Here is a 17,811-nt window from a genome sequence, read left to right as displayed (position 1 = left end):
TGAGGAGTACTGGGCATCACAGCAAACTGTGTAGTTCTGTAGTGATGTGTGTACTGAGGAGTACTGGGCATCACAGCAAACTGTGTAGTTCTGTAGTGATGTGTGTACTGAGGAGTACTGGGCTTACAACAGCTGAGATCAATGGGCCCATTCAGTGAACTATTTATATGTACCAGGTTGGAAAAAGACTTTTTGAGTATTTGTGTGTCTCAAATTTTACAAAGAGAAATAACTGATATAATATGATACCCAAGCGGATTATATGGATTTTCATTTTTGTATAAAACCAGAAATAAGTTTTCGTACAGTAACCTCTTCTCTCAGTGCATAATTCTGCCACATGTCTACTCTTGTCAGTGGCTAACATATACACTGACCTGACATCTTCCCGAGGCAAGGGAGTTAACCAACTATAAAAGTCCAGTTTCCACCCTTGCCGAACTAGGCTGGAATTATGGAGTTATATTTTGGCTATACATAGCCCAATCAAAGTCGCGTAATGAAATCAACATCCAATTCATAAACTGACATCCAGATTTCAGTTGATTTCAGGATTTGCAGGGCATGTGTACCGTTAAGTTAGCGTTGACATATATATTCCCAATCTTTTCATGTTTTTAATCAAGGTACTCACATGATTTGATACACTTTGAGAATTAAGATCTGTTTCATTACAATAAAGATCTTAAATATTGATCAGATCGTCTTTACTGAGGCATCGCCATTATGTTTAAAGCAAGTGATGTGATAGGTGGAATCTGACTGGTCAGTAGGAGGGACATAGAAGGGACATAACAGCCACTGGTGGTGCTATGGTCAAGCTTTGAAATTCCAGCCTTGTTCGGCCAGGGTGGAAACTGGACTTTTACGGTCAGTCAGCTCCCTTGCCTCGGGGAGACGGTGACCTGCAAGACAAATCCCAGCAATCATGAACTGTGGAAATCATAAAATAACAGCCTCCTTCTCAAAGGAATAAATTGAAAGTTTTGTCCTGTAAACTTCCTTTGGGACTCCAAAGGGATGTAACTCTGCACAGCAAATTGCAGCACCTTGGAGGACTGGGCCTATTTGTTGAGCCCAGTTTCACTGCAAACCCGGTTTGGGATGTACAAACCTAGAAGCAAAGCGCCGGTCACTCTTCCGGTAGCCGACCACCAAGCCCTCGCCCCCCCACAGACCCTTGTTGCATTCCTCGGGGTACACCACCTTCACGGGGACGTTCTGCACGCGCTCACTGAAACAGACACACAGTGCAGATATTTACTGACTTGCCATACGTCTTGCTTCTTAGACTCATACGCCAAGAAGTAAGACACAAACAAAATGAACCAATACAAACATGACCTTGAGATCTTGTTGATAGAAAATTCTACGGCATAAAAATGCAATATTTGGAAAAGGAATGTTGATTATAAGGGTAATTATTTTGAGGGATAGAACATAGCTGTCAGAAATGTGTTGCAATATGCAGTGACTGTATTGTGATTCTTATCGATGCTGGGGCTGGAATTTTGTATCGAGATTAGACATATTTTCAGCTTCAGCTGCAAAACCAGATATTTCAGTTTGGCAAGGGTGGAAACTGGACTTTTATAGTCAGTTAATGCCCTTGCCTCGAGAAGATGCAAGCATTAGTAATGTGCTATTCTTTCAGTTCATGGAAAACAAAGGTAACTACAAATTTTAGACCAGAGAAAAATATGGGATTAACGTTCATATTTCAATGAAGATTTGTGACAGAAGCACTAAGATCTATTTGGGGAACAAGGCCAAGTACAATGTCTGCAATGCAGCACATCTGCAACATACATTCTAAACAGAAAATGCCAGGAAGTGAATGAGGTGTCAGAATTGAAACATCTTGCACTTTGATATACACTTAAGTAAGACATTTCCAAGACAGATTTGTGGCATCGGGCCCCTGTCCAGTCAAACTGTCGGCAGAAAAATGTCATAATTCCCTTGTAAAGTTTCCATGCAGAGACTGAGTCTATAGTGAACAGTGTGGCGCCAGTGTTACCGTTTCCCTGTGTTGGGGTTCAGCTTGAACGGCCCTTGTTCTGGCTGCCAGTGTACAGCTGTAGGCTCCCCCTGCATGAACTCCATACACCGCCGCTTGTAGTGAGCCGGGAGCAGCTGATGGGCCTCCTTGGAGAACACGTACTTGTACGCTGCATTCCCTGAAATAATGCAATACACTTTATAATATCTGTCTCCAGAGTCATGGAGTGGTAAATCACAGGTACATTTACCCCTTTTCAATTCTAGGGCTGGGATGATACACCAACTGTGTGATCCAATATGTGAGGTGAGGTGAGGTGAAATTGGGTTTAACGTCGCATCCAAGATTATTGTACTTATATAGTGACGTGCATGCATGTGTGCACGTGTGTGCACGTGTGTGTGTGTGTGTGTGTGTGTGTGTGTGTGTGTGTGTGTGTACTAGACCGGACTGATGCTGATTTATAGTGCTAGCACACTGAGATACCATGCCGCAGTTTAACATGAATACCCCACTCAGACACAGTATACGGACTCCGAGCCGACCAGTCCTTGCTTTAACCCCTTAATGCTGAGCGCCAGACAGGGTAACAACAAGTACCATCTTTTAATGTCTTTTGGTATGACGTGGCCGGGGATCGAACCCTGGACCTTCCGCTCTCCGGGCTGACGCTCTACCACTAGACCAGGGAGGCGGTCGATGCAATGTATCACGCTACCTTGCTCATGATTAATACATATCATAATACTTGCATGTGCTCTTATCTGTGGTGCGTAAGCCATCATTTTCATAGACAGGATGGCCAAATACCTGGCACACTGACGATTTACAGATGGCAGTCTCAAGTGTGGCACATTTGATGAAAATATTGTACATTTTCACTACTACTTAGTGTTTGGTGTACCAGTTATTAAAGCAAACATTTAGGTGAGAATCAATATTTTTTACTTAGTGTGTGACTTGGAAATGGGGTTTAATGTCGCATTCAAGATTATTGCACTTATAAAGCAATGTGCATGCGTGCGTGCACGCTCTGGTACTAGTTACGAGCACTACTCTGGACTGATTTATAGTGCTAGCCCACTCAGATACCATGTCGCAGTTGAACATGACACTCAGACACAGTATTTTGACCCCTAGCTGATCAGTCCTTTTTTTAGCCACATAATACAGAGCGCCAGGCAGGGTAACAACAAGTATAATCTTTTAACATCTTTTGGTATGACGCTGCCAGGGATCGAACACCGACCCTAAACATCTCCGGGCAGATGCTCTACCACGGAGGAAGGTGATTTTTTAACCTTGGCTTTTTTTTTAAAAGTTTGAAAGCTTGCTTTTTAAAGGCCTGGTTTATCTGTAGACACATGTAGCATACAATATCGACATCACTAGGATGGCTGAGAAAACAAGAAAAACAATTTTGGGTCGGGTGCTTCAGACATAAATGGCCAGGAAACCAGGAAATACTTTTTGGGGGACCAATTGTAAAACATTTATACAGATGTTTTATCATTGTAATTTTGGTTTCTCTTAACCGTGTGAACTGATTCACTGCCTACTGAACCCCAACAATGCTGGAACAGTCTACCATGTATCATGGCACATGTTGTGTTTGTTTGTTTGTTGTTTAATGCAGCACTCAGCAATATTCCAGCTATATGACGGTGGTCTGTAAATAATCGAGTCTGGACCAGACAATCCAGTGATTGATATCATGAGCATCGTTCTACGTAAATGGGATACGATGACCCCCATCAACCAAGTCAGTGGGCCGGACCACCTGATCCCATTAGTGACAAGCATGGGTAGCTGAAGACCTATCCTAACCCTGATCTTCACTGGTCAACACTTTATGATCCTGTGATTTTCTGTATCCTTGCAAAATAATTTTGAGCCGAAGACTGAACTTGTATTTTGGAAATATTTTCAGTATTCTCAGTATATGGATTAGCATTAGCTGATCTTACAAGATCAGAAGACATTTTACTGGACTGGGATTTCGGAAACAAAATCGCTAATTGATATGGCATGTGTTCATAACTGATAACCAGTTGAAATTTCAATGGATTTCTAGTTAGACCTGATGATCTTAATTTGATGTTCTTGCAACAACTTTATTAGTTTCAATGACTGCATCCAATCTAATTTGACCCAATTCTAAATATTTATGCATACAGAACATAATATGTTATAAATAAATGCTTCTTTTAGCCAGCCATGTACAGTTATAAACAATTTGTCTTTCACCAGAGAATGCTGTGCTGGACATATTGTCCTGGGCCCACTTGCACAAAGCGATCTTAGCGCTAAGATGATCTTAACTCCCATACTTTACCATAGGCTTAAGGTAGTCTTAGCGCTAAGATCGTTTTGTGCAAGTGGGCCCTGGAGAGTAACTGATAGATTCATACTGTAAATGTTCACACTGGATGTAGATCATAAAGTCATTGCACTTGTTACAGTTTTTGTCAGTGACAAACAGCATTGATCTTCTTTAATCTTAAGGTCCCCAGTACCCCTTAAGGTGTTTGTTCAATAAATAACTGATGTACATGTAAACACAGGTTTATTCAGATTTACCGTTATATAATTATGTACAATGTCATTACACTTTCAAAGAATTCTGCAGAGAAAAAGGCTTGGTTTTTATTTTCTCTGTTTATGTTTTTAGTTGTCAGGATCTAGATTGATGCTTGGTAGAGTTTGTGTGAAATTTCAAGGCACTTTGAATTTTTTTTACAAAAGACAAGAAAAAGCAGAGAGATATGTTTGAAAGGATTTATATGGGGGAAGACTACACGAGCAATATACGAGTTAACAATGTCAGCAAAACCTGTAAAATCTTGTTATGGACAGAGGGGTGTCTCCTCAAGTCAGGTGAGACAATGCATACAATAGCATAGTGGTCTTCAGATTCATTGACCCTGTTTTTCATTTTTAACCCCTCAGTGAGCAATATTCTAGCAACCATAAAAATTGGTGGGGGGAGGGGCAGCCTAACAGTCTTCAAAACAATAACGAACATTCAGTCCCCACCCCCACCTTAGTCTGCTCTTAAAACAAGTGTAGGGTACTGGGGCAGTGGCCGAAATAACTGCCTGCCAACCTCCCCATGGCTTGTAACTTTTCTGTCATGCTGCAGGAAATTTTTCCTCCACCTGCCCGACAGATAATTTTAAGATTACTTACGTATTCTCTTAAATTATAACTTCTTGTAAATTCTCAAGTGATTGTTTGCATTACCATATTTGACGCGCCCAGGGCGCTCTCAAAATAAGAAAAAGGGGGCTCTTATTAGAATATTATTTTGGTGGAAAAAAACAGAGTTGAAAGATAAATTTTGTGGTTTATGCTGACAACCTGACTGTCTATATACAACAGATATATTTTTCCAGAATTTAATTGCCCATAATTAAGGGTGCATATAACACACGAGTGCGTATTATACACGAATAGATAAGTCTTGTGTACATTGATCAATCGGAAGGGGTGCTAATTGGGACTGTTTAATAGCCAATATCTTAGCAAATGTAGCAGTTGGCGCTTATTAGAGCGGGGCGCTTATTACGTCAAATACGGTATTTCAGCATGACCAAGACATGAGTTGTCTCTTATGTTTTGTGACTTTTCTATATATATAATGTATGAATGCAGGCAGGTAACTTTCAACATGGGCAGGCTACAGTTCAGGATCACCTGCCCGATTGTGTTGTTGGGTTTCAAAATTATTTCAAACACTGTACTGGGAACCTATTCTGATGAGGAACCCCCACGGGGGTCATAGACCAGAAACCATGCTGAGGGGGAATATGATGCCTGTCTAATAAATGATCACTGCCAAAATATGGCAATTCAATTGTTTTATCATGATTACTGTTTATAGGTTTATGTGCGGACCATTAAGTGTCATAAACTAAATTGTAATTGAATGCCCCAGGGCTAAAGAAAGCATGTGAGGATTGAGTGGCAAGTGAACTCCACACTGCATGAATCAGTACAATGCTGAAAACAGGTTGATTGTATTCAATTTAGATTACTGCAGTCATTTTTTTCAAATATTTTCAATTATATCAGTCAATACATGCTAAAACATACATATCATCTGAAAAGTTTGCTGATGTTGTTTTGGACACATTGTAAATATATGTGTTGATGGGATGGCATGCAGAAGGCAGTTTGACGTTTGGTGAGGTGAGGTGAGGCGAAATTGGATTTAGATGTCACGTTCAAGAATTAAAGTGTGTGTGTGTGTGTGTGTGTGTGTGTGTGTGTGTGTGTGTAAAAGTACTAGTCCCGACTAATGTCGGTTTTCTATAGATTTCCCATTAAGATACCATTCCACAGTGTAACATGGGTACCCCACTGACACACAGGCAGACGCTCAATCCACTAGGCTTCGGAGGTGGCCGTCTGACGTTGTGAATTCACAGACATGGGCGTGCATTAATGACACATCACTATCTGAAACGCATCTCAATGAAATTAATTGAAGGCTTAACTGCATTTCCAACGTTGTGTTTGTGAGGATGGTGTCAGATGTAGTTCTAAATTGCACTTGGCGTGTTTTTGCTACTATACATATATAGTCTGATGCCTTGGCTATCTGAAGCTGAATGAGGGGTCACTCGGACCGGGCGGGCAGAATACTCCAATGGACGTTATTATATTTAATTAGAAAAATAGCTTTCTAAAATGTTATTCCCGGATAGCAGTGACTTTTCTGAAACTATGCACTCACTAAATTTATGAATTCTCGCTGACATGTTCCTGTATGCAGTGGTAGTCGAATGTCAACATTCAACAACTCATGTCGCTCAAGGGCGCCGCCATTAAACAGTATTTACCATCAGAAATATTTTCTTTTAACATTCGTTTAGGGTATGGTGGAATTTCTCAACGCCGACCTGACTCCGACTGGGCAGATTGTATATTTTGGGTAAGTATACACTTATACACTTACACACAGACAGACACTAATCTATTTATCGCGCTAATAGTTAGCAGGTATGGCTTGCTTCAGATTTTATCAACCACAATATCAAAATAAAATTTGAGGAAGGAAACCCAGGGTATATCGACTTAACTTCAACGATTTGATCGTTGTTAAACGCCGCACTCAGCAATATTCGAGAATGGACCAGACAAACCAATCATATCTATGGACGGTCTGCAATATATGACATGTGTAATACACTGGCAAGTACATGTTTGGGACTGGAAAATAACTTCGAGACAACCGTAACTTCGACACATCAAATGTTAAATAATGAAGAATAAAGAAGGAATACGTAGGGACCAAGCTTTTACTTCGAGCAACCGTAAGTTCGACACAACGGTGTTTGACTGTATTTGAAAATGCGATGATTATTACTATTTTAGGCTAATAGGTTAACCTTTCATATCGATGTACATAATGATATAGCACATATCAACCATTATTAAATCGCACGAAAAATATTCAGAAGATCGTATCCCTCATTGAGCAACAATTATGACACAAGAAACACAAGGTTTTAATGGCGGGTAGTTCACGCGCGCCTGGTTCACGGATGTTGCAACTGAGTTCGGGGCTTTAATCCATAATTACTGACATTACAGTCATGTTACGGTAAACTTCTGATCTTCCATTCTACAAAGCGATCATAATATGTTGATACTATTGTATTACTCTCTGACATAGTTTGTTTCATCTGTCCCTTGGGCACGCCAGAAACCAAAGATTGTGGGTTCGAATCCCGATTATTTTTCTAGGTTTGCCAGCACCATACCCGTGCTCGTGGGTTTCACCGAAGTGGTAAACGTCCGAGACCTGCATCACTTCGGGCTTTCCTCCCACATTAACCTGACACGCCGTGATATAACTGGAATACTGTTAAAAGTGGCGTTAAACCCAACTCACTCACTCACTCACTCATAGCAAAATCGCAGCTATGTGACGACGGTCTGTAGAAAACAGAGCCTGGACCAGACGATCAAGTGATTGATATCATGAGAATTGATCCACACAACTGGGATATGATGACATTCATTCAACCAAATCAACGATCCTGACAACATCGGACAACATCCATTTAATGGACTCAATTATACCACAGACGTAGCACTAAGATCGATTTGCAGACCCAGGCACTCGCCATGGATAAATCCCCAAAATGGTAAAACCCGAGGATGGAATGGGAAATTGGATAGTGTTTTACGCCGCACTCAACTCAGCAGTACCACATGTATAGACCTCTTAATAATCAGTTCTGGTCCCCTCAAGCTAGTGGTTGATGTCATGAACACCGATCCCTGCCGTCGGGACACGACGACCAGCAAATCAATCACACTGTAACCATCTGATCCCCTATCTTAGTCGACACGTACACCATGGGATACTGGGGGTCTGTCGTAGCCACGGAAATATCAAGGGGGAAGTGTGACGAATATCTCGGTTTGCGTAGCCAGTACGACAGGGACAAAATTACGAAAGCCCAATGGTGCAACTTCTGTAGCATATATATATTTTTTTAATTCGAAATTTCTCGTTATTTCAATTATTTGTTTATTTTCTATTTTCTATTTCGATTATATTTTCGTAATTTATATAATTTTCTCGTTATTTAAGAAAGAGAAAGAACTCGAAATTTCGAGAAAGTTATTGTAATAACGAGAAGTTTCGATTTAAACATAATTTATGCTACCAAAAGCTTTCGTACAAAATAGCTTTAGTGCTACACTCGTCATATGGAATATATTGCTGACTGTGACATTAAATAATATTCACTCACCCTACTTTGATTCAAGACTCTCTTAATGAAGAGTTAGAATCAAATGCATTACACCAAGTAAATGACATAAATATGACTTATAAATATATTTTTTTTCAATAACCCCTTACTCCCTTACTTTAACAGAGACTTTACAAAAGTCTCAACTAAGTTAACTTTGTATCAGTTAAGATTAACATAATTGAATAATCAGTGAATTGGTTTGAATATCTTATCACCTTACTCATTTCGTCTTCATTTTAACCACTGATAGTTTCAAACGTGGCATTGTTAGTGTATGTAAATAATGTTTGAAACTATTTTCAGTCATTGTAAAAAAAGACTTCCATAGCTGTTGACGATAAAAGGGAAGTAACTCTTTGACTTTGAATAAAAATCTTATCAACGATGAATCCTTCTTTTCTTTTCTTTACATCTTTCTCCCTGCCGACCATCCTTAAATGATTTTGAGAGTTATATTTGTCTTGCGACCCGCGATGCTATGGGTTTGAAGAATATGAGTCCTTAAATCAGGGAGTCTATATTTGACTTATGTGGACTCCCTTCTGAACCAACAATCTCAAACCAGAGAGATTTAACAGCCGCTTCATCCAGTAACAACAGGCGCTTCTCTAAGGGAGATAATTCCTAACTTAGGCGGCTGAGTTGCTAGCGGTTGAAGCGTCCACACCATACATCCAATCCCCAGGTTCAAGGTTCAATAGCCCAAACGGACCATTCTTGACCCCCCCCAGCCCCACCCCCAGTCGTGATATAACTGAAATACTGCTATATTGAGCATAATGTAGAAATCCCTAAAATGGACCCTGTAAGTATCAGTTGTCACGAGATTCTCAACAGGATAAGGAGCGTTGGGGTAGCCTTGTGGTTAAATCGTTCGCTTCGTCAAGCTGAAGGCCCGTGTTCGATTCCCGACATTGGGTACAATGTGTGAAGTCCATTACTGGTGTCCCCCGCCTTGATATTGCTGGAAAATAGCTAAAGGCGGCGTAAAACAATACTCACAAGATGGCGACCATACAAAGAATCTGACAAAAAACCCCAGCCCAATTAACCCCTACAGAGCTAGAACATCACGGTGCCCGATGGTTTAAGAATTACCTGCACGATGTTTTAACCCAATTATATCTGACTCTAAATGTGCCTTAAATAAGTTTAAAATTCACACATCAACACTATGGATAAAGTTGAACACATTAATTTGCTTCAGAAAACGTATCACCCAATATAGGGTATGTGGAATTGTTGCAACACACAAACCACAAATTTAGCGCAATTTTCTAAAATATACATTTTGGAATCACACATCGTTCGTTAAATATCGTTTGTCGATTTTATGTATCTCACTCTGTTTTCTTTGACCGAATAACCGATGTCTTATATCACATCAGTAACAAACGCAATAATAGTATCAATCTCGTGCATTAATTGTATATGAAGCAAGAAACATAGGGTGAATACCATCTTCCCGAGGCAAGAGAGTTAACTGACTTTAAAAGTCCAGTTTCCACCCTTGCCGAACTAGGCTGGAATTACTGGGTTCGATCGTAGCGCCACCAGTGGCTATTACCAGTTATGTCCCTTCTAAGCCTCTCCTATGGACCAATCAGATTCCACCTCTCGTATCACTTGCGTTTGCTTCACACAAAATGGTGGCGCCCAAGTCAGGATGATCTGATCGATAATCAAGATCTATAATGTGATAAAACGGGTCTTACATCGCGAAATACATCAAATCACGTGAGCACTTTGATTAAAAACATGAAAAAAATTGGAAAATATCTGCTGACAACGAGTTGGCGGTGCACATGCTTTACATATCCTGAAATCGATCAAAATCTGCTCGACAGTTTAGGAACCGGATTTCGATTTCGGTGCGCACTTTTGATTGGACTATGCATAGACTCGTTAGTACAGCCAAACTGTAACTCCATAATACCAGCCTAGTTCGGCAAGGGTGGAAACTGGACTTTTATAATCAGTTAACTCTCTTGCCTCGGGAAGATGCTAGAATACGAACATAAATTCCATCGTTCCAAATCAGACATCGTGGTCTACTGGCGGATTGTCCGCCCGTAGTGCGGATGGTCGTGGGTTCGATCCTCGGACGCGTAATACTAACAGACGTTTAAAGATGGTACTTGTTGTTACCCATCTTCCCGAGGCAAGCGTGTCCACTAGCCTATATCAAAGTTAGCGGAAACAAGACTTTGATGAAAAGGCTAGTGGACGCTCTTGCCTCGGGAAGATGGTTGTTATCGTGCCTGGCGCTCTGCGTTAAGGGGTTAAAACAATGACTTGTCGGCTCGGAGTCAGTATGCTGTATCTGAGTGGGGTTAAACTGCGGCATGGTATCTCAGGGGGCTAGCACTATACAAATCGGCATTTGTCCGGACTAGTACAAGCAGCCACACACGCACGCACGCACGCACATGCACGTCGCTATATACGTGCAATAATTTTGGACGCGACGCTAAACCCCATTCAAATCACCTTCCCCAAAGCAGACACAACGCAACCAAAAGGATTACTGATCTGCGTCCCTGTTAAAGTCATATAAGTCTTCAAAGGTTGATGGTGGAGAGATGCTGTTGTTCGCTTCGCCGCCAGTTGTATCATCGAATATGTGTGTGTTGTTTAACGCCGCACTCAGCAGTGTGCGGGTGTCCCAAGATAAAGAACTTGTACCCAATCCCATTCACTTTGTGTGAATAAAGTATGTTTGAACCAAACTCAGCAACATGTCAGCAATATGACGGGTGACCTGTAAATATTCTGGACGAGACAAACAAGTGATTGATATTATGAGCAACGTTCCACGTCGTTGTGGTATGATGACGCGCAATCAATCAGGTCACTGACCCTGATTAGTCAATACATTTTCCACCTGATCATTTTACACGCGTCATTGGTAATTAGGTTTAAACACACAGTGCCTGTATGTAAATGTATGTTTCTTGTGCAGCAATGTACCTTTCTTCTTCATGGCGTCCTTCTTTGAATGCGATATTCATTTTGACTGAGGGTTTAGTGATTTTAGCATCACTCTTATTATGTTTGTATGTCAGATTAGACTTTTTCTCGCCACGAATAGCTGCAAGCAGAGACCATATACTAGATAAGATAATCTATTATATGGTCTCTGCTGCAAGATTGCTGATGCGGCGTTAATCAATAATTACTCACTCACTCGTTCATGGTATCCTTGGGGAAACTAGAACATTATTATTTCAGCACTTCCTCAATATTATACTGACAAACAAACAAACAAACAAACAAACAAACAAACAAACAATACTACAATATAAAAGTGTGCTGTAAACCCTACTCCGCGAATAGACACGCTTTCCTTACGGGTCGAGCTGTAGCCCCAGTATTGACATATACAAACACTGATGTTAAATGATGTATGGGTGACGGGATTCAGTAACTGCAGCTACGTTAATGATACACCTGGCTGTGTGGGTACACCTGAACTGAAGAATCACAGCGACATGAGCGCGTCTTCAGAGACACTTAGCCTTGCTTAAAGGCTCTACTAAAAGCAAAGTCCATGAAAGTGTAGTAATTCTATCCTCGTAATAGGCAAGTCTAGATATGTGAAGGACTCCAGTCTCTTATAGTGACAACTTGTTTTTATTATTTTCATAATACGGAAATTATTATTTATACTAATAAGAAATTGCCACAGAGACTTGTGCAAGTCTAAGGGCCACTCAGCTGTGGTGGTAGCTGGAGCTGTCCTGAAATATGATATTCTTATCAAGTTTCAGCCACACAACAAATATTTGAAACATGTACATGTAGACTGTGAGAGGTGAGCTGTGATATGCCCGGGGGTGCAGTGAGGGGCTTCCTATTGATCAGCTGACTACCAAGCACTCAACTCGGAGATTGGACCGAGCTAAGGACAGCGACACTGACTTCATTCCCGTCAACGCTGTCGACGTTCAACCCATTTAGAGTCCGCATATAGTACTTGTATGTATGTATGTATGTATGTATGTATGTATGTATGTATGTATGTATGTATGTATGGAGTCACAATCCAATCTCTAGGGTCTCGGAGACTCTCTCTCTCTCTCTCTCTCTCTCTCTCTCTCTCTCTCTCTCTCTCGCTCTCTCTCATATATACATGTGGGATGTGTCGGTTACAGTGACTAGATTCTTGTCGCGGTTCTTCTGGCTAATAAGGTGGGAGACCGCCTCCGTGGTCTAATGGTAGAGCGTCCGCCTGGAGAGCGGAAGGTCCGGGGTTCGATCCCCAGCCGCGTCATACCAAAAGACGTTTAAAGGTGGTACTTGTTGTTACCCTGTCTGGCGCTCGGCATTAAGGGGCTAAAACAAGGACTGGTCGTATTTGATTCTTGTCTCACCTTATGAGGTGAGGTGAAATTGGGTTTAACGTCGCGTCCATGATTATTGCACTTATATAGCGACGTGCATGCACGTGTATGTGTGTGTGTGGCTGCTTGTACTAGTCCGGACTGATGCCGATTTATAGTGCTAGCACACTGAGATACCATGCCGCAGTTTAACATGAATACCCCACTCAGACATGTTAGACAGACCAAGGCGGCACTAGCGTCTAATGTTCCGCGTTGTGAGGGGATGCACTCTCTCCACTTTTACTGCCCCACATTCACTGGCCGCTGATATAGAGCTCCGATGTCGCAGGTTTATTTCAAGGTGATAAACGCATTAAACCTGCGTCGTTTCGGACTTTCCTCCCCCATTAATCTCACACACCGTGATATAACTGTGATACTGTTCAAAGCCGTGTTATCTCCATAACTCTTATTTCGCTATATGTCAGTATTATGAACGCGTCACGTGAATACTGTTACAAGAATACACATCATACCTCTTTTAACTTGTACTTTAAGTTTGGATGTTAAGGAAGAAATTCACAAACACCAAGACGAAGGTCAGTCAGGGGTCAGGGAGACAACAACATCTATTTGACCACTGGAAACAGTCGCATGGACAAGCAAACTGACCCAAGATCTCTACACAAATACGCATTACAGAGCGGGGATGAAAATGCAATATTTCAAATACACCGTTTATGGGAGCATCAATCCAATATGTTGCACTTAAGGAGTTAACGCCGCTTTCACTGCTCCGGAAATATAGAGAATCTCACCCGAGTGTCTTTTGATATCAAATATACCAACACGAGTTGATAAAAGTGGAAAAATTCCGAGGCTTGCCGAGGATTTTTGTCACTTTTATCAACGAGTGTTGATATATTTTACATCAAGAGACACTCGGGTGAGATTTTTTTATGATCCAACATCATTCTTTCAACTTTTTCAATTTGTAGACAGTAATTAGCAGTGTCTTCAGTGTAAAAAGTACTGCAAAGAGCTTCAGTGGCGAGCCATTAGTGATGTAATTTGATTGTGACCTCATGGTAACCAGTGACGTCACAATGGTCTGCAAAGCATTGTGATGTAATTTCATTGCAGCGATATCTACAGTGTAGATATCGCTTGATCTCACCCAAGCGATATCTCCTGTGGGAGCCAGTTTTGGATGAAAAATGTCGACGGGGAACAATTGACATAACTATACTTAACATATTGTTCACGTTTGTACTAGGCTGTCATACAGACCCTGAAACAAATATACCCAATACAGCCTATGCAAGTCTATACTAGTTTAGACTAACATTTAGTCTCTGAAATCTTACATTACACAATATCCTTCTTGACTCTAAAAATATTTTTTTTCCCTATGCTGATGCTGGCTAGACTTGCTTTTGTATGCGTTTTTTTTCCATAAAATAAATATATTCCATGGTCATGGTGCAGGACTAATACCAGTTGGACAGTCTAGATTACTGTTCAGGTCATCATAACCAAAAATATACGTATATTGAAAAAAATGAATACAATACACGAGTGTCTTTGACTTAAAAGAGAGGGCATGTTATGAAAACTTATGAAATCTCTAGGCTCCTTTTTTTTGTTTTTTTGTATTAAGCTAATAAAACAAGTGTTATTTTTTTGTACAAAATAATTTCAGAGACTAGATGTAAGTCTACAATTTGTACGTGATGATCTTTTAATGATTTGTGCATGTCTTTATAATATATCATGTTGTAGTTGGTTGAGGATGGTATTAAACAAATCTCTGTGACAACATAAACGTCTCCCAACACATTTAAGCATTATGCAAAGGCTCCACCCCCCATTCCCACCCCCACCCCCGTACGTAATATGTCCAACAGAATCCACATATAATGAGTGAGTGAGTATGGTTTTACGCAGCTTTTAGCAATATTCCAGCAATGTCACGACAGGGGACACCAGAAATGGGTTTCACACATTGTACCCATGTCGAGAATCGAACCGGGGTATTCGGCGTGACGAGCTAACGCTTTAACAACTAGGCTACCCGACCGCCCCGAATCCACTTATAAGTTACGATACCTAAGTGTTTAAGCCAAACTTAGTGACCCTCAAATGAACCTCCTGGATAGTGAACACACACCATGACTGTGCAGATATAAAATATGCGCGAATACTTCTTGCCCCATTGACACAGAGCGACGAGATCTCGTTCATCTGCTTAACAGCCAGCTCATATTTCAACAAGGGTATGTATACATGTGTACTGATTCGCCTCGTAAGTGTCAAATCGGTGCATGTGATTTGTGCGACGGCAACACCGCTCGCGTGTGCCCACTATAAACCACCGCAACCGGTAAGAATAATTATGAATTCGTTTATCATATCCTTTTAACCTCTTCCCCACTGTATGTTTACTTTGACACCAATGTATGGGTTCATGGAGTGCATTCTAGGGAGGACGGTAGTATTGTAATTTGAGCGCTTCCCCATGCCTTTTGGCCGACACTGGAATGCGTTGTAAACTTGCCGGCGTTTTTCGTATCATGAATGGCTAGATTTTAATATGCAACCAAAGGTCATTGTCTCTTAATTTGATCGGGGTCATGGAGTGCGTTGGACCAGACGATGGATGGATTTAAAACGGCGGCAGGAGATAGCGACTGCTTGACCCACATTCTCACCTGTGAGATAGACTCCCGAGTACATACCTTATATACATAGAGTGCACTTTTCTAAATTAAGATCAGTAATTAATCATAATGTTTTGTCATTTAAATATTGCATCTGTTCCGTAATGGAATGTTATCTTCAACAAATCTTATATAATAATTGTGTATATCTATAGTTGACGGGTACGGGGCATGCTGCCCGAATTTCCAAAGGTGAGCGGGTGAGGTGTGAACGGGTATGATACGGCGACACTAGTAGCAAAGAGTACAGTGTGGAGACGGTGGGTGCATGTTACACTTTTATGTGTTTGATGAATAAGATTATTACATTAATGTAGATGGCCTGTTTATGTGAGCCTTGGGACACCGGGTCCTGAGATATGAGAACAAAACCCTCTCTTACAACGACAGCACATGGACTGCATACTTCCTCATTCTCCCTTAGTTCAAATAATTTCGAACCGACCCCATGGTGTCTTGTTCGGCTGAAGGTTGTGGCTATACCATTTGTAACAGACAATATTTGTAGCAATATGAATTAATTAATGTAAATGTTTGTAAACTGTAATCAGAAATTATTTATAACATCCAGCATAAGATACGTGAACATAAGCACTCGACATATAGGATTTTCTTTGCATGACATTCTACTCCGTATTCGTTGTTAAAATCTTTAATAAAGTACGTTTGTTAAGATTCTCGGCAGATTAGGTCCAAGGATATCGATATAATAAATGGGGATCGGGTGTCCATAATTTTTTGAATTTAAGAAAAGCCCACGGATTTCTGGCGTCCATTCTCAGCTGTACTCCTTATTTAGATTTGTTTGTTTTGTTTTTGTTGTTTGACGCCGCACTCAGCAATATTCCAGCTATATGACAACGGTCTGTAAATAATCGAGTCTGGACCAAAGAATCCAGGGATTGACATCATGAGCATCGATCCACGCAATTGGGATACGATGACATGCACCAACCGAGTCAGCGAGCCTGACCGCCCGATCCCGTTCGTCGCCTCTTACGACAAGCATGGGTTGATGAAGACCAATTCAAACCCGGATCTTCAATGGTCCTTGAAAGTTAGAGACTGACAGGTACACTAATATGGATGTAAATGAAAATACACTGTATATATTATGTGTAATGATTTTTGTATTTTTAAGGATTGTATGGAGATGAGACGAGAATAAGAAAATCTGTCTGTACTGGTAATTGTCTGTCGCCATCGTACAGCTTACTTCAATTCTCATGGTCGGTTCATGGGGTCCTTGATCCAGCCCGCATACCGCAGACCGCGGACTGGACCGCCTTGATAAAACGGTAATGTTGTTGCCTAAGACCTTGAACTACTTTATTTCGCACACCGATTAGACGTTCAATGGTTATAGCTGTCTATGGGCGTTCCTGATGCGCGTTGTTGTCCCCGGGGAGATACACTATGATACCATGTAGTACAGAGTGCATGGAGAGAGTGCATGGAGTATACAGAGGTAAATGGGTATGCAGGTCATACGAGTGCATGCAATGGGCAGGATGCACCGCCGCGTTATTCTTCAAAAAGTGAGTTATATGCAGGTACCGCGTACATAATACACACTACAGTTCATCAATACACATAATATTATATTTAAAAAAATCCTAATGTTTGTTTGTTTGTTTGTTGTTTAACGCTACACTCAGCAATATTCCAGCTTTATATCCAGTGATTGACATTATCAGCATCGACCCAAGCATGGTAGAACTGGAATACTGTTCAAAGCAGTGTTTAACCCCGCTCACTCACTCAGGGCAGAGTAGATTACAAGTATTCTTTTCATAGGAGATAATTCAATTTGGGATCAGTTGTCGCAGATGTGGGTGTGAGCTCAATGTGGGAGGAAAGCTGAAGTGATGCAGCTTATGTCATGGTCATTTGCCCCTCTGGAGAATCCTATGATTTTGTTTGTTTGTTGTTTAACGCTGCACTCAGCAATATTCCAGCTATATGACGGCGGTCTGTCAATAATCGAGTCT

At 41.0% G+C, this 17,811-nt stretch overlaps 1 protein-coding gene across 1 annotated transcript in view; it reads right to left on the bottom strand.

Moving 5' to 3' along the window:
• Window positions 1-6,851, bottom strand: part of LOC124139641 (39S ribosomal protein L28, mitochondrial-like) — a 76,953-nt gene extending 70,102 nt beyond the window's left edge. The window contains exons 1-3 of the mRNA XM_046506898.2: window positions 6,741-6,851; window positions 2,021-2,180; window positions 1,115-1,234 (exon numbers count right to left, since the gene is read on the bottom strand). Of these exons, the coding sequence (XP_046362854.2) occupies window positions 1,115-1,234; window positions 2,021-2,180; window positions 6,741-6,765 (305 nt within the window). The 5' untranslated portion in view covers window positions 6,766-6,851. The remainder of the gene's footprint in view (window positions 1-1,114; window positions 1,235-2,020; window positions 2,181-6,740) is intronic.
• Between the last annotated feature and the right edge of the window lie 10,960 nt (window positions 6,852-17,811).

The sequence above is a fragment of the Haliotis rufescens genome, unplaced genomic scaffold (genome assembly GCF_023055435.1).
Source record: "Haliotis rufescens isolate VD_foot unplaced genomic scaffold, xgHalRufe1.0.p SCAF_7, whole genome shotgun sequence".
Taxonomy (NCBI): Eukaryota; Metazoa; Mollusca; class Gastropoda; order Lepetellida; family Haliotidae; genus Haliotis; species Haliotis rufescens.
The sequence above is the reverse complement of the archived record's forward strand: the minus strand, read 5'-3'. Positions and strand labels throughout refer to the sequence as shown.